This window comes from Jaculus jaculus, chromosome X (genome assembly GCF_020740685.1).
Source record: "Jaculus jaculus isolate mJacJac1 chromosome X, mJacJac1.mat.Y.cur, whole genome shotgun sequence".
Classification (NCBI taxonomy): Eukaryota; Metazoa; Chordata; class Mammalia; order Rodentia; family Dipodidae; genus Jaculus; species Jaculus jaculus.
Window position 1 is genome coordinate 138,190,660 of NC_059125.1, and position 25,917 is coordinate 138,216,576.

The 25,917-nt window shown below is 37.0% G+C and overlaps 1 protein-coding gene across 4 annotated transcripts in view; it reads right to left on the reverse strand.

Annotated features, from left to right (window-relative positions):
• Window positions 1–25,917, reverse strand: part of Mcf2 (MCF.2 cell line derived transforming sequence) — a 72,673-nt gene that overhangs the window by 37,438 nt on the left and 9,318 nt on the right. For 2 of the 4 annotated variants that reach the window (XM_045140265.1, XM_045140264.1), the window contains exons 1-10: window positions 23,198–23,542; window positions 15,703–15,822; window positions 14,824–14,940; window positions 13,296–13,445; window positions 10,242–10,375; window positions 9,248–9,362; window positions 5,665–5,784; window positions 3,248–3,439; window positions 1,875–2,066; window positions 461–629 (exon numbers count right to left, since the gene is read on the reverse strand). In XM_045140265.1, coding sequence (XP_044996200.1) covers window positions 461–629; window positions 1,875–2,066; window positions 3,248–3,439; window positions 5,665–5,784; window positions 9,248–9,362; window positions 10,242–10,375; window positions 13,296–13,445; window positions 14,824–14,940; window positions 15,703–15,822; window positions 23,198–23,248 — 1,360 coding nt within the window. In that variant the 5' untranslated portion in view covers window positions 23,249–23,542. Of the gene's footprint in view, window positions 1–460; window positions 630–1,874; window positions 2,067–3,247; window positions 3,440–5,664; window positions 5,785–9,247; window positions 9,363–10,241; window positions 10,376–13,295; window positions 13,446–14,823; window positions 14,941–15,702; window positions 15,823–23,197; window positions 23,543–25,917 lie in introns of those variants that run through there. The other 2 variants (XM_045140263.1, XM_045140266.1) reach the window with 2 other exon arrangements.

The following is a 25,917-nucleotide window of genomic DNA, read 5'->3' on the forward strand; positions in this document are numbered from 1 at the left end:
TTTACTAGCACTTACTTAGAAAAATCAAGTCATCCTACTTAGGTAAGGTACTTATATACTGTCAGCATATAAAAACCAAATAAAAACTTACTGAAGTAGTAATAAACATGTGTGCTTGGATACCCATGTGTGCATAAGATTTATATACCTTTCCCTACCTGCTAAAGAAAAGTTTGGCTTTGATACTAACGGAATTGTCATACTCAATTCTCTGGTTAAAACCCTCCATCCTGAGGTAGCTATGACTTTGCACAATTCTTTGCAGCTACTGCATCTTGGGAATAAACAAAAACCTTATTCTGAGTCCTGCTGCATACAGTATCATTTAAACATGAGTAAGATACGAAAGTAAATTTTAGGTTTATCAGAATAGCAAAAGAAAAAATCAGCATTTGCATAAATTAGCAAAATAAATAGCAATAAAATAAAAGGACAGAGAAAGTGCTATAAGCTACTTTACCATGTTTAGGTGAAAAAAATGTCATTCTAGGTCTGATCAAATTTTCAGATGAAGGTGCAAATTGAATTGGCCTCCCATGCTTGTCTGTCAGGTTCTTAAATCCAGCCTGTTGGTTCTCAAATATACTCCGAATATTTTCAAGCTTGAGTTGTACATTCTGCATTTGAACCTGTGGGTCACATAAGAATTTTATGAGATATTATCTGAAATAATCAAAGCAACCACTATTGCATTTCTCAGGTTCAGTCAAAACATTAATTTTTCTTTTTTTTGTGGTAGGGTCTCACTCTAGCCCAGGCTAACCTGGAATTCACTATGTAGTCTCAGGCTGGCCTTGAACTCATGGTGATCCATCTACCTCTGCCTCCCAAGTGCTGGGATTAAAGGCATGTGCCACCACATCTGGCATTAATTTTCAGTTTAATATATAACTACAAGAATTTTAGAATAGAAATCGAATATTAGTATATTCTTTTCACATAGAAAGAAAACAAAGGTCTTAATGAAAATAACCCAAGGGAGAAATATATTAGCCATGGAACTGGTCATAACATTCTAGAGAAATTTAGGGTCTTTCTCTGAGGATGCACAAGAAAATGTATATGAGGGGCTGGAAAGATGGCTAAGCAGTTAAAGCATTTGCCTTCAAAACCTAATGAACCAGGTTCAATTACCCACTTTCCACATAAATCCAGATGCACAAAATGGCACATGCATCTAGAGTTCATTTATAGTGGCTAGAGGTCCACATACACCCGTTCTCTCTGAGAATATAAGCAATGTTTATGCTCATTCTCAGAGTTCAAAGTGTATGTTACTTTTTACATAGCAAGCACTTGTGATTGCACTCTGAAGCTGCACAGTAGTACTACTACCTCCCCTCAATCTCACAGGGCTGTGTATGCAAGCTGGGCAAGTTAGTTACAGGGTAGTGAAACTCTTGCACTAGTGTAATAAGTAATGAACAAAATGGAAAATAATGGATAAAAATTTAAAACTGAGCCAGGCATGGTGGTGCATGCCTTTAATCCCACCACTGAGGAGACAGAGGTAGGAGGATTTCTATGAGTCCCAGCAGCCATGCTGAAACTACATAGTGAATTCCAGGTCAGCCTGGGAAAGAGTGACACTAAAACCAAAAAAGTAAAAATAAATAAATAAATAAATAAAATAACATGAATAAAAAGGAGAAAACAAGCTATGTAGATAGAGTATTCATCACTTGGCTTCCTGACCACAGACACAATGTGATCGGTTGCCTCCTGCCACCATGACTTGCCTTCCTTACCATGATGGACTATAATGTCAAATTATAAGTCAAACAAATCCTTCTTCCCATAGGTTTCTTTTCTTTCAAGTATTATAGCAATGAGAAAAGCAAGTAATAGAATATCTTTGAAAAAATGCTTCCTACCTTGAGTTCAGGAGATAAAAGCACATCAAATTCATACTGAAGGGCTTCAGCATCATAATTTATAAAGGGCAGGGCCATTTCAAGAAAGTTTTCAATGTCTTGAAGGGCTTTCTGAACATCTTCTTTAGACTGAAACTTATGTATATCCTGATTAGCCAGAAGGCATTCCCCTTCATCACAGCACTGACGAGCCTGAGGAGAAAAATCAAGAAAAATAAACATTTGCCAGGTGTGGTGGCACACACCTTTAATCCCAGCACTCGGGAGGCAGAGATAGGAGGATCACCATGAGTTCGAGGCCACCCTAAGACTCCATAGTGAATTCCAGGTCAGCCTGGACTAGAGTGAGACCCTACCTCGAAAAACAAAATAAAATAAATATACAAACATATGAATGAACAAACGCAAAATAAGTTTTTCATTAAGAGAGTTATCTTGCTGCTTCAATAAGAATTGCTTTCAGAAATGTTAATGAAAGAGATCTCAAATTTGTCCCCAGAAATTGTGATTCAGTAGCTCTGGGCTGCCAGCCAAACACTGATACTTTTTCAGCTCTGCAGGTATTGCTCATGCCCAGCCAAAGCTGGGAAGCACTGCATTTATTTCATAACAAGTAATTTCTTCTGCAGCAGGAGGCTGGCAATTTTCTCAACACTAACAGTTTAGTTGTATGCTTTTTTCCACAAATCAATAACTGAAATATGGAACTCCTAGCAAAATACAAAGTGTAATACCAATGATTCATAATCACCAAAGTACAAGTAATGGTTTCCTTGCCAAAAAAGGAGATGGACAGATTATAATATTTATGCTCAGATATGATGTCTACATGTAATGCTCTTATTTGCATACCATTGCCGAGACCAGATTCATAGGGGAAACTTTTAACTCATTGTCTAATCACAAAAGTGGTTAGACTCACAAGCATAAAAGAGCATTTTTCAGTCATCATTTAATATTGGGGGAGAATACTATGAAATGTGGAAAAAATTTCAGGCTTCTGCAAAGTGCTTGCCCAAGGCTTTTAAAAGCATTTTGAATATAAAGTATTACCAGTGGACGTTTCAGACTTACTCAAACTAGGAAGAAAGCCATGGCCACCATAATGTCAGTATTCAGAAGAGGACAAAGTTGGTTCTATTCTGAACCTTCCATGAACAGTGCATAGGTAGTTGGACTGAAAACCATGATCAAGTCAAGTCCCTGGGGACTCTTGTAAGTCTAAATCCAAAGCTATACCAGACCCTGACCCACGACCTCTGAGAGGACAACAGTATATGGTAAGACATTAGGACAAAATATGTCAGGATAGGAAGGACAAAGGGAAAAAAGTATAGTCTACTTCAGAAATGTGTCATTTCCCCTCACATTACCTGTTGCAGGAGTTTATGCATTTTGAAGGTCCTGTTCAGCTGTATCCGTTTTGTTTTGATCTCATTAACCAAAATATCAGAAAGGTAGCGTAGCTCATTGCACCTCTGGCAGATTAAATCCAACGCATAATGGTGATTGGATGCAAGTTTGTGGCCATGTAATATCACTAACCGGGCCTTTGCTAACAGTTCCTGGTTTTAAGAAAGAAAGATAATTATGACTACATGACTTCTGTTCATCCAGAAGAAAAGAGGAAGAAAATTATGGAGAAAAAAAGTGTTTGGGCATGGAATAATATATGCCTCAAAACAACATTATATGTTATACCTATGCAGTCTTAAAGAAAAAATAATAAATTCTACATGTACAATAACTAGCTAGAACAATGATGTCATCTATCAGAGGGTCACACATTTCTGGTTATGTAGACTGAAAATTAGTAGCCCCATTCCACTCATAATTGTAGAGATTATCTTTTGGTGTATATCGACTTAAAACAGAACCACATACATCACCTAGGGTGGACACAAATTAAATCAAATCTATTGTACTTCATATCATCTCACTCTTGGAAATTTCATTTATGGTTGTCCTTGAACATACCTAATGTGAACATCAAAAGAGACTCTAATGGCTTCTCTCAGAATGTCAAGTACTGACTTCCTCAGTACAGTGACTGAAACACAGCAGAAGCTCAAACAATGCTTACCAAAGCAAACAGAAGCCCAGAAGAGAAGGTGACTAGACTACCTGGCTAATGGGAAAGCAAAAATTCGAACAGGACCCATAGTTTCAGCTGGGAAACGAGTCAGAACCATATCCAAACATAAGCCCGCTCTCCACTATCAAGCTACCACCAATTGTGGCTACAAGAGGGCCTATACCTATTAAATTCTCTATAAAAAAAAAAGTAAGGGTATCTCATTTGTCTGTACTAACTTACTCTCCATTGAAGAATCTGCTTCTCTTTTTCAGATATATGTAGATCCTAAGGAGAGAGCCACCCCATCATACCTCAAAAGGGCCCCAGCTGAAACTAAGAACAATTGGCAAAACAAGCAAGGGTGCTGTTTTCTTGGTGAACCAGGTACCAGCATAAGGGTGAAGGAGATCAACACAGAGAAAAATCAACTCCTACCAAATCAGAGATCCAGAGACCCAGAGGCTCCCAGCACCTCATCACTGAAGCAGACCAAAAATGAACCCAACATGGCTCAGGGAAATTTTGCAGAAGATGGGGCAGAAAGAATGTCAGAGCCACATGTTGGGTCATGATACGCAGACACTTATCCTACCCATAACTGTGGGCTGACTCCAGAATGCATGACACATATACCTCAACAAGGAGGGCCCAAGGGGAGGGGATAGGTAATGGATGAGCCTAATAATGGTACCAAATTGACTGTATTTTCTGAGTACAAAACTAATTAATAAAAATAATTGAATAGGAAGTTACTGTCTAATGGATCATAGTTTTAGTCCCACAGATAAAAACATGCCAGAGGTCTACTGCATAGTAACATACACACATTGAACACAACTGAATGATGCTGAAAATGGAAAATTTTATATGTTTAATACTGTGATGAAAACTGAATTAAAAACAAAGCCCTACTGTTTTCAAGTCCATTTGTCTTCTCTTTCCACTAGACCACAGAGATATATAAATTATAAATTATTACTATTACATTTACAAAGATCTACAAGTACAATTCCAGACCTACTGACTGCAACTGTTGCCTCTCACTTTTGGCATTTATTTGAGTATGGTTCACCCATAAATCTGTTTCCTAAGAATACATCTTTAAGAGCATTGCTTTGCCTTCATATGCAAGATAGGATAACAAGGCCTGCATTAAAGTATTAGTCAGGATTCCAAGCTTTAGGACTAGTAGGACTAATGACTACCACCTCTTTTGAGTATTTATTATGTATCACAGAAACTGTGGTGGGTGCTTCTCATAAACTCAAATACTTCCTTACCACCACACTGCAAAGTAGGTCATATTATCCCCAAGTTATAGGTGAGGACATTGAGGCTTAGTAATAAGTTCAGCAAAATTCACAGATAGACTTTGTGCATCTAGGTTTGAGTTAACTACACAGATCACAAAATGGGCCTTTAAGGAACCTTATCCTTTTTGTAACTTCTCCAAAATGGTTTGCCCTCTTGTTTCTACAAGTGATCTTCAAACAATTCATTCCATAATCTCATAGGTCTCCCTTTCAACTATATGACATACCTGCAGTATCACCCTGTGTCCACACTGAATAAAATAGAATTTCAGCTAATATTATTTTATAACCTATGTATATATGAAAGCTGAAATATAATAGGGGTTTATACTACTTAATTCCAATAAAATATAACTAATATAGTACAACAATACAATAAATATCTAAAATGTAATCCTACCTGAGATTTTTCTTCTATGTTTTCTATTTTCTTCATTTTTTGTTTCACTTGAGCTATGTTCCCTGTTACATCAGCCAGCTCTGCTTGTTGACTTAATAAAAGTTCAACTTCAGTCACAAGCTAGAAACAGCAAAGATTTTAAAAAATTCATGAATTAAAAATACATACAGAAGTTAGTAAGCATTTTCCCTACTAAACAAGAACATCAATATAGGAAAAGTATGCATATGTTCAGCTACTTCATATATATAAATATCTATAATCTATTAAAATGGAATTTCAATATAAGTCCATTCTCATGATTCATTCCATGTCACTATGTACATGTACAGTCATATATATGCTGACATATTTGAATTAATGTGTACAACACATATATGTATGTATGTATGTATGTATGTATGTATATATACATTCCATCTACGTGGTGTCTGGTCCTGGAAACAAAGAACTTTCAGTAGCAATGAGCACACCTGGCACCTACACCTTAAACTTTAATACCATTCCTCAGAAGAAGAAACCATGGACTTAAGGAAAATGTTTGTTTCCAAGTCAAGGCAGAACAAGTACAACATGACTTTGGAATATCTCAGACCACTAGAAAGTGAAGATATGTTTTTTTAGAAGTGTTGGGATATGTAACAATAAAGTGGCCAGTTTGAAACACCAAAGAAGTTAACAATAACAATGAGTTATCAGCTAAGAAAAATGTAGAAATCTAGAAAATAACTAAATAAGAAGGGAAGGTTTTTACTTGAGCACATTTCCTATTTTGGACAGAATTTGCAGACCACCATACTAAAGATTGGTTCAGGATAGAACAACCAATTGATGCTGAGTCTATGGACAGTTTTAATGAGGATTAAAGATAACTTGTATTGCCTTATATTTTCTTCCCATATATTTTTTCCTAGTTACAAAAAGTGAGGGAGTTATGATACAGTACAGAAATCCAACCACATTCTAACTGGTTAATCCAGATCCACATTAACATTTGGGGGCAAGTGGGCATTACTCATCTCCAGATGTGATGCCATTAAATACATATATTGTTTCTATGGTTCTGTAGTAGAATATATATAAACAATCTAATCATGGAAAAATGTCAGATGAGGAGGTTTTACTTTAAAAGGTCTATATTCTTCAAAATATTACTGTCATAAAAGCTGAAAAAGGCTGTGCAAATGTTCCACACTCAAGGACACCAAAGAGACATAACAAGCATTATTCAACTGTAGACTAAAACCTATATTGAAATAAAAAGAAATGGTATACAGGACATTATTGGGAACACAAAGTGGTGCCTGTAATTCTGGCATATAGAAGGATGAAGAAGGAAGATCCCAAGTTCAAGGCCAGCCAGAGTTATTTAGTAAGATTCTTTAAAAAAATTAAAATTAAAAAATTATTGGGTCAATTGACAGAATGAAAAAGTTTCTTGAACTACTGTTAAATTACTGATTTTGACAATTCAACTGTGGTTATACAAAAGTATGTTTCTTTATAGTGAGTATGAGTGTGGCATGTGTGAGGTGTGTAGTAAAAGCATATGTGTATACAAGATGTGTATCCTTTTATCACTGCTCCACCTTATTCTCCTGTGACAGAGTGACTCATAGGACACAGAGCTCATGCTGTTTTTGATGAGACTGGCTGACCAGGAAGTCCCAGTAATCCTCCTGTCTTTATGCCCCTAAGAACTGGGGGTATAAGCATGTGTGGCCACACCTGGCTTTTTATATCATAGATGCTGAGGGTAGATCTGAAGTCCTCATTCTGGCTCAGCAAGTACCCTTGCCCACTGAACAATCTCCCCAGCATGAGACAGAGAAAAAATAGAAAATATTTAGGAGAATGGGGCCAGAATATATGCAATTTAAACAGTTCAGAGATTGTCATTTCAAATGGAGGCTGAGGTAGGAAGATCACAGTGAGTTAGAGGCTGGCCTGGGGCTCTATAGAACCTGTATAGTGAGTTTCAGATCTTCCTAGGCTAGAATGAGACCTTGCCTCCAAAAACAAGAAAAGTTAATACCACGGATGAGGAGATGGATCAGTGGTTAAAGTGCTTGCTTGCAAAGTCTGTAGGCCCAAGATTGATTCCCCATTACCCACATAAAGCCAGATGTACAAAGTGGCACCTGCATCTGAAGTTTGATTGCAGCAGCAAGAGGCCCTGGCACACCCATTCTCTCAATCTCTCTTTGCAAACAAATAAAAATATTTTTTTAAATTTTTATTTATTTATTTATTTGAGAGTGACAGAGACAGAGAGAAAGACAGATAGAGGGAGAGAGAGAATGGGCGCGCCAGGGCCTCCAGCCTCTGCAAACAAACTCCAGACACGTGAGCCCCTTGTGCATCTGGCTAACGTGGGACCTGGGGAACCGAGCCTCGAACCAGGGTCCTTAGGCTTCACAGGCAAGCGCTTAACCGCTAAGCCATCTCTCCAGCCCAAATAAAAATATTTTGAAAAGATTGTTGGAGCCACAAGTTGGGACATTATGCACAGAGACATTGCCTCTTCCCCATAACTGATTGCTAATCCCACAATGCATGAAACACATTCCCAAACAAGGAGGGTCCCTTTGGAGGGGGTAGGACAGGGAGGAGACTAACAGTGGTACCAATGTGGCTGTTTACACACTGAGTACGTACATAACTAATAAAGAAAAAAAATAATACCATTTGAATATTTGTCATATCATGTGAGCAGCATAGGTATGTGGTATTTAAGAACCAAGAAGGAAGTGGCTGCTGTCTCCTTGGAAAGCAACTATATAACCTGAAAGCCCTTTAAGTTTAAAACAGTTTTGAGGAGAGTTGCCCACAGACTCTCCTTGCTAAATTCACCTGATTTTCTGAATTCTAATTCAGAAAAAAATAACTTTTCCTTTTTCCTTTTCTTTCTCTTCTTTAGATGCCAGTTGAAATCCTAAGCATGCTTGCCCGGACACTTTGGAGCTTTTTCCATTTTATATTCCCAGCTCCAAGCCCCTGATATAGCAACCACCTTGCTTTCTTGGAAAATCCTCCCACTCTCTCAGGGGTCTTTTATTTCCTATACATATTTATTAATCCTGAATTTTCCATTCTTAAAAGTAAGCCTGGGGGGCTGGAGAGATGGCTTAGTGGTTAAGCGCTTGCCTGTGAAGCCTAAGGACCCTGGTTCGAGGCTTGATTCCCCAGGACCCACATTAGCCAGATGCACAAGGGGGGGGCACACATCTGGAGTTCGTTTGCAGTGGCTGGAGACCCTGGCACGCCCATTCTCTCTATATATATAGTTGCCTCTTTCTCTCCCTCTCTCTCTGTCACTCTCAAATAAATAAAAATGAACAAATTTTTTTTAAAAAGTAAGCCTGGGGGTAGAGAGCTTCTGTTTCTGCTGCTGGCATGTCAGAGTCTCCCTATATAAGAAGAGTAAGTGAAGAGGAGACCTGGGATCTTGGGCAAAGTACATTTGCCTCCTTTTTTCCTTCAGAAGGGTGGTGGAACAGACATCTTGCAAGACTATGTTTCTGATGCTCACAGGGAAAATCCTCTAACACACTGAAAGAAACATGGCAAATGTTTAACTGACCTCTTGAAAGTCTTGTTCAAACCTCCATAGCTGCAGATACTGTTCCATTTTCAATTGGTGTTTCTCCCAAAATCCATCAAAAGCGGTTTCCATATCATGTACTTGGGCAAGCAATCTTAACAAGAAAAGTCACAAAATTCCCTAAAATCAACCACTTGTGTTGCAGGTATTTACTTCAAACTGTTCTGGATATAAGAACTATAGGCAAAAATCATAAAAATCAATGTGAAGTTTGCTCTAAAAGCTAAGTAGTGAAATAAAATATGGGCATATACCTAAAGGACTCGATATCCTACCACAGAGGTACTTGTCCATTGTGACTATATTCACAATACCTCAGAAATATAATCAACCCAGATGTCCACCAACTGATGACTAGGTAATGAAAATGTGGTTCATACACATAATGGAGTTCTACCCAGCTGTAAATAAAAATGAAGTTATGAAATATACAGGACAATGGATGCAATTGTTTAATATGATAGTAAGTGAGGAATCCAAAAGCCAGATAAATAAAAATTACATGTTCTCTCTTAGTTGTGGGTTCTCACTTTTAATGTTTGTATGTATATAGGGGGATGTGGGGCAGAATGTGGGCTATGATTTAAAATAGGAGACCATGAGAGGGAAATTAGAGATGATAAGAGGGAGATGGGTGAGGACAAAAAGAAACATGTCATATGAAAGGAGAAATTGAGGGACAGGCACAAAAAGGAAAAGGGAGAAGATAAATGAAAAAGAATATTTGTTTGAAAATAGTATAATAACATTATATAAAAATTATTATAGGCAACTATAGCCTATGGCACTTGGTTCAGATAGAGAAAAATAAATGTCCATGGGGCTTGACTCTACAAACAAATGTTTGAGGATCAACCCAGAGAAAAGGATCAGAGACTTCCCACAAACACTTTCACAACTAACAGACAACAGTAAAAACTACTTTTTAAAACATATTCACTAAGTAACTCTAAAGCAAACAGGGAGCACTGACTTATTAATAGTCTGCCAATCGCCACTTATTTGCTGATGACATTCAAGACTTGAACTGATAGCTTCTTCAGGGCCAGGCACTTCCAAATTTGTTAGCAGAACTCTTCCTTCTTTGGTTACAGTTGTTATGTCATTCTGTGCAAAAGCAAAAGAGGATGTGTAAGCCAGTTATAGTCCAACCTGAGTAACTTGAAGAAAAGGGAATAGACACCTATGAATGGATGGCACCCAGGATATAAACAGGGATTCCAGAATGGGTTTTGCTTTCACAGCTGCCTTAAAAAAAATCAAGGAATATTTTAACATATTTTATTTTATTTTATTTGACAGAGAAAGTGGAAGAGAGAGAGAATGGGTATGCCAGGGCCTCCAGCCACTGCAAACAAACTCCAGATGCATGTGCCCCCTTGTGCATCTGGCTAACGTGGGTCCTGGGGAATCGAACCTGAGTCTTTTGGCCTTGCAAGCAAATGCCTTAACCACTAAGCAATCCCTCCAGCCTTCAAGGAATATTTTAAGATGAGAGGAATCTGCAAGATGTGAAGATCCAAGAAGGCCCTGCCTTAGACACACATTTCAAACATTAATTGATCAAACTGTAAGGGTCATAAGTAGCATGTGATGTCTGTAGCCTCTGACAGATAGCAAGTTGTAGCCAATCTCATTTCATTCTAAAATTTTTAAGTGATCAAAGTAATGAAAAGAACCTCACAATTACCATATCAGGAAACACACAGATACAAAGAAGTTTTAATGCATAGCAGGCTGGAGAAATGGATCAGTGATTAAAAGTGCTTCCTGTGCAAGCATGGAGGCCTGACACCACCTGAGCTCAAATCTCCAGAACCTACAAAGAAACCTGGGCATGGCCATGTATGTCTGTAACCCCAATCCTGGGAGAATATAGAGACCAGAGAATTGCTGGTGCTCACAAAGGCCATATTTCAGAATTAATAAGACTTCTTTGCAAGGAGAAAATAGGCAGGTAATTAATGGAGAGGACACCCAGTATTTTCCTCCATCTGCCTCAGGCAATCACATGGGGTGGCACCTGAGCAATCGCAATGCTGTATCAGTACACACACCACCACCACCACCATATGCAAGAAAGCTGTAATGCATATTCACAAAGAATCTCATATCTTTCTTGATAACCCTTGACTATAATCCATCATTTCCTGCCTTCTGTCTTATTTTACTTCACAGTCAAGTTTAAGTAAAACCATGAAGTATGTGCCTCTATCCAGAAGGTCTTCTGTTTGGAAAATATTCTGAGCCGGGCGTGGTGGCGCACGCCTTTAATCCCAGCACTTGGGAGGCAGAGGTAGGAGGATCACCGAGAGTTCAAGGCCATCCTGAGATGCTTCCGATATCTAAGTGATCTAAGATTTCCTTCAGGAAGTCCAAGGGCCATCTAAGAAGGTTACATAAGGGATTAGCTCAATGGGTATGTATGTATGTATGTATGTATGTATATATGTTTTTCATGAATTAGGCCCTAGTATGTGTAATCCTTAATACCAAAACAAAAATAAAACCAGCAAAAATAAATAAATAAAGACCATCCAAAATCTGACATTTATAAAGCACTAACCATGTGCTAAAAACTGTCATATGTACACTACATGTTTGGTTTCCTTTCATCCTCACAATGATGGTACACAGGACAGTCATGCAGCAGCATCACCACAGTCGCCTACCTCCTTGGACATATAAGGAAACTTAAAATTACTGGAGAGTGCAGGCAAATTGCCCAGCACTACGCCCTGTGAGAAACAAAGCATTCTTCCCTTCAACAGAGTTTGCTTTCAGATTTTAATATGAAATACTCGGGCTATCTCCCTACCTTAATCTAAACGTATCACTCTACCTAGATCTCAGACCAGCCAGTCCACCCAGCAAGCTTGTTACCAGAGGGAGATGAAATATACTTATATGTCCAATTCTTGTTTAGTTTGTCTTCATTTTGAGAAAAGAAGATTCTAAAAGGCCTTATTGTTGTTCAGAATTGTACCTCTGAATCATTCATAACACAATGCCCCAGATAAAACTGAGTAGGAAAACAAAATCAATTCACCACTCCTGGTGTACCATAGAACACACAAAGTACCAGCACTGTGTAGGAAAGCTTGTAATCAACTAAGCAATGTTTGCCTTGATCCCAAATGGTTTGTGGCAGAGATGGAACATGAAACCAAGCCTGCATCTTCATGAATTGCTCCTTACACCCCTCACATGACACACTGTTCCTTTGATGAATGTTTAAACAGAACACCTGTATAACTCTTGATGCTTACTTTTCCGTTCCATATGAGAGACCTTTTGCATAAGAGACAAATGTAGAGTTAAAAGTAACTTGCTAGGCATGGTGGCACTCGTCTTTAACCCCAGCACTTGGGAGGCTATGCTAGTAGGATTGCCATGAGTTTGAGATCAACATGGGGCTACAGAGTGAGTTTTAGGTCAGCCTTGGCTAAAGTGAGATCATTCCTTGAAAAAAATACTAATAATAACAATAACAATAATAATAATAAATACAGTTTATTGTTCTGGAACATTTATAAGATATTATATTTTCAACTAAACTTAAGGTCATATACAATTACAAAGGTGACACTTGGATTCAAATACTCAAAACATTCTCCTTCTGAAGGTACAATTTTTTAGTTGTTTACAATATATAAATATCTTTTATCTTCTTGTATATAACAATTTTTGTCAAATGGACCCACCAAACACTTTTCTGGAAAAAGAGACACCCTGTAGCCAGGGGGGTGGCACAAACACATAATCTGAGCATTCAGTAGGCTGTAGCAAGATGAGCACAAGTCCCTGGCCAGTTTAGTCAACATAGTAAACTCCAGTCAGTCTTGGCTATATAGTTAGAGCCTGATGAAAGAAATCATTTCAGGATGTATATCTGTGGTAGAGTTCTTGCCTAACTTGGGCAAGACCCTAGGTTCCATCCCAGCACCACAAAAGAAAGGACCACAAGTTTCAAGAGGATCAAAAGGACCAGGAAAAACTTGTGTCTGTCTAGTCCAATCAGACATACCTTCAACAGATGATACTTTTCAGCACGAATTGCCAGGATTTCCTCCAGTGATGGAATATCATCTGGTAGCTCTGTTTCAGCCAATTCAGTTCCAAAGGACTGTAGCATCTGAGCCATTTCTTTTACTGTGAGGGCAAAATTTTCTATGGCCTGTAAAAAGCCAGAGAATCTTTAATGGAAACTCTGTCACCATATAAAAATCTTTATCAGTAATTTGTACTTATCTGTATTTGGGTGTAATAGCAAACATGTACACTATGAACTTTCCTCTCCTAAGGAAATTTGGTATTACCCTTGGCAAAGAATTCTAATTCTGCCTCTCAGACTCTAAGAAACTAAAAGTAATGTTAAAGGTTTTCTTAAATATGTTCTTCTAAAATTTTTTGACTTATTTCTTGAACACTAATGAAACCTGTTTCTTAAAGGTGTTATGTTCCTGGGTTTGGGGATTTAACTCAGTGTCAGAAAATTTGCCTAGCAAGCACAAAGCCCTGGATTTGGTCCTCAGCACCAGGGGTGTGAAGGGGGTACCATGTGCTGAGTAATTTGTTCTATATCTCTGGAATTTGGTGTTTTCCTTAGTCTATCAAAGTCTGTACTTGGTAAAATGGCTTTATAATAAGCTTCCTTCTGAGAAGATGTGAGAATAACAAAGCCACTTTATACTGATTAGCATTCATGATTAACCCTCCAAATAACACGATGATATAAGGAACTGGAGAACAACTTGCCACAATTCATTGCAGGTACTGTCAAAGATCTGAAATTGCTATTCCAAAAGTGCTGTTGCCCTAAAATGGCAAGGAAGGTTACTTTATCTTGTTTCCAAAATCAATTACTCACATAAGGTAAAGAACATGCAGAGACCATATAAAACATCTGCTCACCATGCAACTCTGGGTGTCTGTAGTTTCGGATTGTTTTTGTAGGTTACATAGCACTAGCCATTTCTAATTCTGATAACCCACCTTCATGTGAACCACTGAATTACTGAGTGAGCTGCTAAACAAAGTGCTGAGGGAAGAACAGACATGAGGAAAATGCAACCCCAGTTTAGGGAACATCACCATTTTCTTTAGAAGAGTTCCTATAACTGTGAGATCTGAAGTCAAGATACTTAAATCACAGACTTTCATCCGGGAGGTACGTGGGTCTCACCTCTTTGTAAATCTCCAATACAGGTCTCTGCCACTAAGCTAATAGCTTCAGGAGTATCCCTAGCCTTGTAAAACTCAGAAGTGCTAGGATTTGAACCCAAACCCTTTGTCTCTGCATTACTCTATGACCACAGTTAGGGATGGGCAGTAGCATAATCTCCTTATTCCCTAGGCCTCTCCTTCAACTGCCATCCTCAGTGACTCTTCTCATTTCTAGATATGTCCTATGGAAGAAAATCAAAATGTTGGATTATATGAGTATTTGAAGAGACCCAAAATCTGGTTTTCTCAAATAGGATTTACTTTTTCAGAACTAGATTTAAAGGCTAGTACAAATTATAGGCTCTACAGTAAGGGCAAAAGCAACATACATTTCTGAAGATGATCCAGTCACTGTGGCAGTACTGCAAGGTGCCGCCTAACTCAGGGGTTAACTGCTTGTCATCAATGTATGTCAGCAACTCACTAACTGAGCTCAGCATAACAACCTATATAAATAAGCAAGAAAGATACTGTTAACTGTCCTTCATGGCATCCCTCCATTAAACTGCAAAATGAACTTTATCATACACTTAGCAGAAAGTTATGTTGCATAATTGCTTTGAACAGTTCTCTCCTTTACATGCCCCCCATACCTATATTCATTATCTCTTTTTGTTAATAATAGATTTTTGTTTACAAAACATCTATGTCAAGCAAAATCAACCTCCTTACAGACCAAAAAACTGTTGCCTAAAAATTTGATTGTTAATAGCCAAGCTTTTGAAAAGCATGCTATGTTCAGAGCAAGCAAAAGGACTTTACATAGTAGTAAGTTATGATTTAAGTATCAAATGTTATGGGCTTTCTATTCCAAACAATAAAAAAGATAGATTTTCAAAATAAAGAACATGGTACTCTGAACTAGCTCAGAGATGTGAATTTATGAAATTCTAGATACATAAAACACACATTCATGCTAACTAAAATTAAAGTCCCTAACCATATACATATACACATAAATATATATGTACAGACATACATAACATATAACATATATTTTTTGCAAAAGGAATGTTCTTTGTAAACTTTTGAACAACTCCTTTTTTAACAAAAGAAGCAGAAGGCTGTGGGCCATTCCAGATTTCTATTTTTAGAAGACAAATACTACTTATTTTAAATGGTATATGGGCACAACTTTATAAACAAACAGTATGATATAAAGTCTACATAAGAATTAGAAGGGCAAAACTTTTAAACAGTTCTCTTACCGGAAGTTTCAGCATGAAGTCTTCCTGGCTAAATCGAAATCCAATATCTGTGAAAGTTCGTTGAAGAAAACTGGTAGGACGTAAAACTAGAACTAAGTGTAAGCTCCCAGGGAAGGAAGCCTGCAGCAAGAAAGAAGAGAAAAAAAAAGATAGAAAAATTGGCAAAACAACCTTTCAACTGAACATGTATCAGACACAGGAAATAAATTTTAAAGTCATAAAAGTCAGTAAAAGGCCAACACTTAAAAAATGGATACTGATAAGATCTAAAAACATGGAAATAGTAATAAAAATAACATAAGGTTATCAGGACAGATTCTTGTAATACCCGTGGTATGAAATTTTCTCACACTAGATAAGCAGAACCTAAGTTATAAAGATTAAACTGTAAAGCTTAACTTTGAAATTAGTTTGGTTTCTCTTTCTCACTTAATTTTTATATTTTCACTTATTTTTAATTGATATATAAAACTTTGACTCATAATGGGGTACACTATAATAATTTGATACACATATACAATGTACAGCCTTCAAATTAGGGTGATTAGAATTACCTTCTCAAATTTTAGCATTTTCACGTGTTAGCAACTTTCAAACTACTCTGTAGTTATCATTAATTATAATGAATCTACAGTGTTGTAGGACAACAGAACTACTTTTCCTTCTTTAACTGTACTTTAGTACCGTTTATTCACTCTCACCTGACCCTTCCTGGATTGTGTGACCACTACTGTATTTTCTACTTCTATGTGATCAACATTGTTAGCTTCCACCAATGAAAGCATGCAGTTATTGGTCTTTTGGGACATGGCTTTTTGACTTGATCAAATGTCTCACAACTGCATCTACGTTGCTACAATAATAGTAATTCACACTTTTATGGCTGAATATTTCATTATGTATGTATACCATATTTTCTTTACCATTTTCCCATTGATAGATACCTTGAAGGATCCCATACCTTGGCTATTTGTAATAGTGCTGTCATAAAGATCGATATGTCATATCTCTTTAATATCATTCCAATTTTTTGCATATTCCCACAAGTGGGATTATTGCATTATATGTAGTTCTATTTTCAATTTTTTTAAGGATCCCATTTTCCATAATGGCTGTACTAATTTATATTCCTATAATGTATGCTCATTGTTTCCTATGTTGTACAAAAGCTTTTTAGTTTGATGTAATCCCATTTGCCTATTTATGCTTTTTAGCCTGTTCTTTTGGAACCATATCCAAAGAACTTGGCTTACACCAATTCTTTTAAATATTCCCCTACATTTTCTTCTAAGAGTTTCATAATTTTCAGTTTTACCATTTAGATCATTGATTTGAGTTGTTTTGGGGTTTTTGTGTGTGTGTGTATGTGTTTTGAGGTAGGGTCTCATTCCAGCCCAAGCTGACTTAGAATGTACTATTTAACTCATGCTGACCTTGAACTCATGGCAATCTTCCTACCTCATCCTCACAAATGCTGGGATGAAAGACATGAAACATGATGCCTATCTTAAGTTAAATTTTTATGGTAAGTGGTAAAGGCCTACCTTCATTCTTCCTTATATGTTCATCCAGTTTTTCAGTACCATTTATTAAAGAAACTGACCTTTGTCCAATGCATGTTCTTGGTGCTTTTTCTGTGTGTTTTTCTTGGTGTGTATGTGTGTGGGGGTAGGCATGCTCATGCCATAATGTATTGTCAAGGTTAGAGGACAACCTCAATATCATTTTCCTCCAACTTCTTTGGGACAGGGTCTTGTGCTGTTGCAAACAAACCACTAGCTTCAAATTCTCATGGTTCTACCTTCTATTTCCATTCAGTGCTGAAAAGAATGGGACTCAGATTGGTCAGCAGGCTTTACAAGCAAGCACCTTTAACCACTAAGCAATCTCTCCTGCCCCTCTTTGTGCTTTTGTTTGAAAATTAGCTGACAATAAAATTATGAAATAATTTCTGAATTTTCTTCTGTTCCAATGGTTTATGTGTTAGTCTTTATGCCACAGTGTTGCTAAATTTGAACTCAAATTGCATTTATTTCCTGTAAAAACATAAATAGGAAGCAGGTTCTTAAAATAAGCTAAAAGGCAAAGGGAGCTGAACTACTCTCTTTGCACTAAACAATGAAATAAAACTATATTATAGAACCACTTTTTTGTTTTAATCTAAGGAATCCTTATTGTCATCCTTGAAAATTTCCATGTGTTCATTACATGTATTTAAATGAAAGATCAAGGCTGGAAAGATGGCTCAGTGAGTAAAACACTTGCCACTTAAGCCTGAGTACCCAAGACTCTACATTTAAAAGGCCACAAATCATGGTCTTCTGTAATCCCATCACTTTAACAGCAAGATGTAAGGCAGACAAGAGAATTTCTCTGAAGCTCTTAGCCAATACACAAAAAAGAACAACAGAGCAACATCAAGAGAAACACTGCCTTCCAATGAGATAGACCAGCAAGATCAGACTTGAAAGTTGTCCGCTGACCTCCACACAGTCACTGTAGGATGCTCATGCTCACATTCATACACATGGACACATATATACACAAGTGTACATACACATATACATCCGCCTATGCACAAAAGATAAAATACATATTAGATGAAGTACCTTTAGACATAGAAGTTATAGAAATTAAATGCTATCCTTCCCCATCTTTTAAGAAATGACAGTTTAATAGCAGAGTCCATTAGCAATTATTAACTATAGTCCAGTAGGTAAATTACTGAAACAAAAGAACAGAATGATATATATGAAGAAGTAATAGCATAAAGTCTGTGAAAGACCAAGGCCAGGGTGGTCTTGAAGCAAAAAAAGAAATTAATTGGATTTATTGATTCAGAATGTCATCCCAGTTTGCCACTATTTCCTCAGCTTCTAGAACAGAGGTACTATATAGAAAGCAGCTCAAAACAGTTGCCACATGAAAGAATTCCAAAGACAAAGACTGGGAGTAATATGCAAGATTAGTGAAGAAAGGAAACAGCATGGTACAATACGAATAAACCACTATGCTTTTCCAAGTTGAGGCTACAAACCTAAAACAAAGGTGGTCAAGCTAATCGCCACCTTATGATAGGGAAATGGTGTAAATGTGGTGCAGTCAGGGTTTCATTAAAGTACAGCCCAAATGAGGTAGCAAATGACAAGTAACACTCTTCTTACATGTTGAAGAGCCATAGGAAGTACTGAGCACTGTGGTGAACAAGAGTGTATCCAAACATTGGGAACTTACCAGTCAGCCCAGCCAAATGTTGCCCAATCTGGAAAGTCAAATTCCTATGTGAAACCTGTATTTTCCTTAATGTGTGTTTACGTTTGTATGTGTGTGGGTGTACATATGTGGGAGTGCATGTGCACATGTGTTTGTGTGTGTGCATAAGTATATAAGTATAAGTATATGAAGGCCCGAGATCGATATCAGGTGTCCTCATTTATTCTCCCTCTTAGTTTTTGAGAAACAGTCTCTAATTGAACCCAGAGCTCACAGATTTAGCTAGACTAGCTAGACAGGAAGCCCAAGAAATTCTCCTGTCTCCACCACCACAGCAGTGGGATTAAAGGCACACAGTATACCCACTGTTATTGTTGGTGCTAGGAATCTTAACTGAGCTCTTCATGCAATCAGCAGTTTACCAAATGAGCCACCTCCCAGGCCCAAAACTTGTATTTTTAAAGATGAGAACAAATTGAAATTTTGTAAAATCATTTTAGAGTATAAACAAAACACTTCTTTGGGTTGCCAAGTTATAACTTCTGAATATAAATATTCACATACCTAATATGAAGGCAACAGTTACACCTTATTCTGTGCTAGGTGGCTATGACAATGTGGATGGAACAGAGAAATCTGAGAAATTTTACCATGACAGGCCACAGAGCAATAAGATTAATTTACGCCTGTCTATGTGAGCATAGATTTAGGGAACATGGTCTTTATACCTAAAAAGATCCAGATAATCCATTTTAAAGCTAGTATTTAAACTAACAATCAAACCGCATGTAGCATCAGATGCAGGTGTACATATCACATCAAGTACAGATCAAGATCATTGTACTCTGCTATTTCAGTTTGGAAATACAGTATTTCTAAGTGCTTTGGTATGCTGCTTTAAGAATCCCTGATCTGTATGGTTATATAAACATGAAAAGGCACAATTTCTACTTTCTCCAAAATTAAATGCTACATTCCAAAACAATAAATCATTTTTGAGAACTTGTCAAAAAAAGCAAAGTGATATAGTCATGGGTCAAGCTTGCTTTATTTATTTTCTTTGAAAAGACTTTGCATGAGAGAGTGAACAGCATTAGTTTGAGCTTATTGCAGGCATTTTTTTTTTTTTTTTAGTTCCAACATGTGACTGCTTAAAGGCATATCCCTACACAGGAGCATGCTGCCTACCGTAGCCGGGTTTAGAGTCATGTGTCCAATCACTGCACAGCCCCAGCCAAACCTCTGCAGCAGCTCCTACTGGTTCTCCAAGCTTCCTATCACTTTTCCCTCTTGGGGAAGAGATTTTTTTTCCTTTTTACTATAAGCAGCTATAGGACTGCCTGGATATATGGTCTTTCAGCAGGTAATAAGAATCACAAAGGGCAAAACCCAATATATGACTTAACTATTAAATTCTAGAAAGTAAATTTGTCCAATACTCTTGTTCAATATTTTAAGGAAGATAATTCACCCACCTTATGACACCTTCAGTTATTCTAATCATTTCCTTAAAATGTTTAAAGTGTCTTATATGGCCTGAAATGTTATTTGGTTTGGTAAAAGGCACTTTCTAGTCCTATAGCATTTCTTTTATAATCTTTTGGAAAAAGAAACATAATCATGGTAAGAGGAACCCTTGACACTCCAGGCTGTAAGACACTTTCCTATTTAGCCTTATTCTACTGTATCAAGGTAGGTATTACCCCTTCCACAAGGAAGCAAACTGAAGCACTGCTGATGAGCAGAGCCACTAAGGCCTATCTGGATCCTAAGCACAAGCCTTTTCTAGATATGTAACCTTTCTTACACATATAGATTTACTCTTTTTGACATTTAGAAATGGGTAACTTTGACTCTATGCAATAGGATCCAGATCAGCATTTAAAACAAGTTATGGGAACAATTGAGAATCACTGAGACCCAGAAGGGTCACTACTGTAATCTAATATCACAGCAGTATATAATGTTGAGATGCTGACACATGATTGACCTTGGTAAGATCTGAGCCATCTCTGCAGAATATGCTGGAGAAGCCCCATGGCCTTGCTCACTCAGGATGTACAAGAGTTTTCAGTAGAATGAGCTGTTTCCATAGTATCTCCCCCCAACCCATGTCTCCACTCTTCAAGAGTAGAGGACATATGAATTGCTTGACACATTGCCAAACAACATGACAAATGACAAATTATCCTAACAATAATCTTTCCTTGGGGTCTGCCCATCTTATCACATGCAATGTTTTCTCATTCCCTCTTCATCACCTGGTATCCAATTAATCCTGTATAGATTTTCCATTTCACTGAACCAAACTTTAGGCCATCATAACCTCCAGGATCAGTACAACTCCAAAAATCCTTCAAAGTAAGCCATTTTGTCACCAGATAGGGGGTTCCTTTATTTCACTCATTGAGGAATGCATATTTAATTGCCACTATAGTTCCAGGCTTCAGTATCTATTTATCAATTGCACTGGGTGGAACACTTAAAGTGATTCATTTATTAAGGAAAAGACAATAATGGGAAGGAATTAAGAAAAGAAAATGTAAATGTTATTCCCTAACTTAAGGTCTAAACAAATGACACCTCCTGTCAGTAAGTTAAAAAGGAGACATAAAGGGTAGAGAAAGGAAGGGAGGAGGATACTTAATAGGTTGATATTGTATATATGTAATTACAATGATTGTAATGGGGAGGTAATATGATGGAGAATGGAATTTCAAATGGGAAAGTGTGGGGGTGGGGAGGGAGGGAATTACCATGGGATATATTTTATAATCATGGAAAATGTTAATAAAAATTTTTAAAAAAAGGCCACTTTGGAGTTCCTTTGAAATAGTTCTTTATAAACATGCTTTATCTTCTCTATCATACAGAGTTCCTGGGGCCCAATAATGATTACAGATTGCCCGCTGTAGCCTGGGTTATAGGTAGCCCAGTGCTGACGTATTCAATGTGTGCATATGTGCTGCATTTAATTGTATATAATAATGTGTGCATATATGAAACAAAGGTTGGCACTGAGAAACCACCTATTCATAGAAAAGAAATAGGAACTTCTGAAAGTTTAAGTAAAGTTTCCTTTGGTAATAGAACTAACTGCCAATGTTAGATCCACAAAATATTGCAAAAACATTTCTTATGAACTGCTGTGTTCAGACATTTGTCTGAAACTATTATTCTCATAACACAAAATCATGTTTTGAGATGAATATATAAATTTGTCAAAACATTTTATGCTAAATGCCTTTTAGAAAAGGTAATATTTTAGCACATAATAATTTTAGCACAAAATAATATTTTGTGCTAAAAGCCTTATCACAAAATACAAATTGCATTCACAGTCATTCAACATTAATGAAATTTTTATGTTTACTGTTTTATTTTTTATTTAAAAGGATAGATTTTATATAACTAGTTTTCAACTTCTCACTTGTGTGTGTTGTCTCAATTTCTGATTGAGAAATTTTCTGTCTTAAACCATAACACCAATAACATTATCTTAAGTTTAGAAAGAAAGGGGGATATTTAAAGCCTTACAGGTGACCAGTTCATTAAATTATCTACTGCTATTTCAATGTTTCTCCAAAACAGATCTTAAGATGTTGTTTGAAATTTTCTGGGTAAGTTAGTATATAAATGAATTAATGAAGGGAACATTTAAGTAGAAGAGTTTTGGGAATGTAACTGAAAGAAGAGAGTTGCAAATTTTAGCCTATATTGGCAAGCAAGCCACTTTCTTTTCCCTTACAAGAAAACAGTTGCCAACAGACTAAAATTCCATCTTTAAAGTGGAAGCTTATAAAAGAACTAAAGATGAAAATTAAAATTCCATATCATTTCATTTGTTTAAATATTTTCACTTGTTCAGTGAGAGCTAAAAAGGGCTGCCTTTTTAAGTGCTGATGAAATCATCCCCAGTTCTATCTATGTTTTCACACTCCACTTGACCATGGTCAAAGAATGCATAATTCCTGTTGTTAAGTATTATTTAAATCGTAATTTAAATCTATGCAGCGCAATGATTCCAGATTACTAATACAATCTTAAACAAAATAACATGACCAACAATGCTCTCTAACAAACTTGATGACATTTAGATTTTGAAATGATATTCTACCTCTCCCAGTAATCACATCAATGCAATGCATGCAAATATAAGACTCCATTTCTCCATCTGTCCTTAAAAGCCACACTCAGCAGTTTGTGCTGTAACACCAAGCTGCAGCATCTCTGCACTTAAACTTGGGAATAGGCTTTCCAGGACTGCAGGCAGAGCCCTTACCGCATTCCTTCTGAACCTCATCTTGCCTCTCGGGGGATTAGCTTCTGCCATCTCGCCTATACACAATTACACTCTTCTTTTCCGATTGTCAATGCAACATTGATGAAATATGAGCTGCTTCTTGGGTGGTATATAAAAACGGCAGCCAAAAATCCCTATCAAACAAAGCTACCAGGGCTGGGGCTGCTTGCATTACCCATTACCACCGCGGCAGAGCTGCAAAAAAATCCACTATCCTTGATTAGTCAGCTGACAGATCCTCCCCTGCTGCTCATTGTAATTCAGAGTTGACACAGTCCGCCAACTACTTAGCCTGATTGAACCTTGTGGATTAGCTTGTGTGGGACTGCTGGAGAACAGCACGCATGTCCTAAGAGTGGAGGAAGAAAAAAAAAAAAAAAAAAACACCACTCTCCTCCAAGGAGTGTGGATGGGACTGGCTTTCTCCTCTGCGCAATTGGATTTTTAAGGTGGAATGCTAAAGTTCTTTGTGAAGGTAGTATTCACTGATAACTTTTGCTCTTGTTCCTACTCTGGTATGAGACTTAAATTTTCATTCTGTATTGTTCTTTTTTTTTAACATTGTATTTTGGATTTAAACATTGGGTAAGGTTACAGTTTGGGGAATTTTCTCCTGATAATAATCGGGCAAACACAGACTTATTTTTTAAGGTGGATGATTCCTTCCCAAATTAACCTTTCCCCAAATAGCTAGATGAGAGCATTTTAAATATTCCATCACAAAGAAATGATAAATGTTTAATGGGATGAATGTTCTAATACTCTAGTTTGATCACTGTGACAACATCCCATTTTTTAAAATGATGTGTCAAACAGCAATATATTTTTAAATTTTTTAATTTTTATTAACATTTTCCATGATTATAAAAAAATCCCATGGTAATTCCCTCCCTCCCCACCCCACACTTTCCCCTTTGAAATTCCATTCTCCATCATATTACCTCCCCATCTCAATCATTGTAGTTACATTTATACAATATCAACCTATTAAGTACCCTCCTCTCTTCCTTTCTCTTCTCTTTATATCTCCTTTTTAACTTACTGGCCTCTGCTACTAAGAATTTTCCTTCTCACGCAGAAGCCCAATCATCTGTAGCTAGGATCCACATATGAGAGATGTGGAGGTTCCTAAAACAGCTAAAGATTGATCTACCATATGACCCAGCTATAGCACTCCTAGGCATATATCCGAAGGAATCATCTCATTTCCTTAGAAGTACGTGCTCAACCAGAAAGCCAAACATCAATATTTTTATATATCTCCTCTCATTAGCTATGAAGTATAATATAGCTGATTCCTTTTATTTTTGGAAGGGTTGAGGTCTTGAAATTTGAACTCTAAGATCATCTTACAGACCCTCACTTAAAGCAATACACCACACTACACAACAGTTACTTTCACCAGAAGTCCTTCATGAATGACAACTTTTGTTATTGAAATCAGCTGGTTCTTGAGATACTGACATTTATTTCTGATAATGCCCAATAGTTATTAATGGTTGAGATATAATTAATGTGCTTCTGAATACAGATGTAAAAACTCTATCTAAAGTAAAAATATTTAAAATGTTTAAAAAAACACCTAGCCACTTGTACCTCAGGGAGTTTTTTCTTTGTTTTAGACTCTACCTGTACCCCTGTTTTTGCCCAGAATCATCAATTTGGCAGTTATGAGATTAAAAAGAGGGTTCTAAGCTCTTTACTTCCTCCCTCAGAGAGTAGCCATAGAACAAAAAGGTAGAGCAGCACTTCTGAAGCCCCTTAAAAAAACTACATTACTCTTCAGTTGAGCTGAAGCTGATAGGATCAGCACCTAATCTTATGTTTCTGTGTAATAATAAAAAAGATAGACCTCTGTTACAACCTATTTGATTAATAATACTAAAACTTCACCCAAAGACCAATGCCATGTGCAAATAGTCAATGAAAATCAATTTAACCAAGCAGGTATAGTCGTGGCCAAAAGAAAACAAGTTAGGCAATAAAAAAATATTTTATTACAACAATAAAAACATACGAAGAGGGCTGGAGAGATGGCTTAGTGGTTAAGCACTTGCCTGTGAGGACTAAGGACCCTGGTTCAAGGCTCGTTTCCTCAGGACCCACGGATGCCAGATGCACAAGAAGGCACTTGCATCTGGAGTTCATTTGCAGTGGCTGGAGACCCTGGTGCGCTCTCTCTCTCTCTCTCTCTCTCTCTCTCCCTCTTTCTCTATCTATCTGTCACTCTCAAATAAATAAATAAAAATAAACAAAAAATATACAAAGAGAAAAGACTAATATAAAATGTAATATAAATCTTCATTAAATTCATTAACAAATAATATAAAAAGGCATGGTGGTGCACGCTTTTAATCCCAGTAATGTGGAGGCAGAGGAAAGAGGATCACCATGAGCTCAAGGCTATCCTGAGACTACATAGTGAATTCCAGGTTAGCCTGGGCTACACTGAGACCCTACCTTGAAGAAACAATGAAAATACAAAAAATTAATTATTGATATAAATCAAAGTCTACTCAACTAGCCCAAGGATCAATTCTAAAAAGACACAGCAAAGGAAATGGCTTTTACTTCACTGAGCCCCACTGATAATGGCTAAATGGTACATGAAGGGCAGAGCTACTATCTCCAAAATGATTTTGCCTTTTATCAGAAAAATAAACAAACTCTGAATATAATTGTATATCCAGAAGTCATGT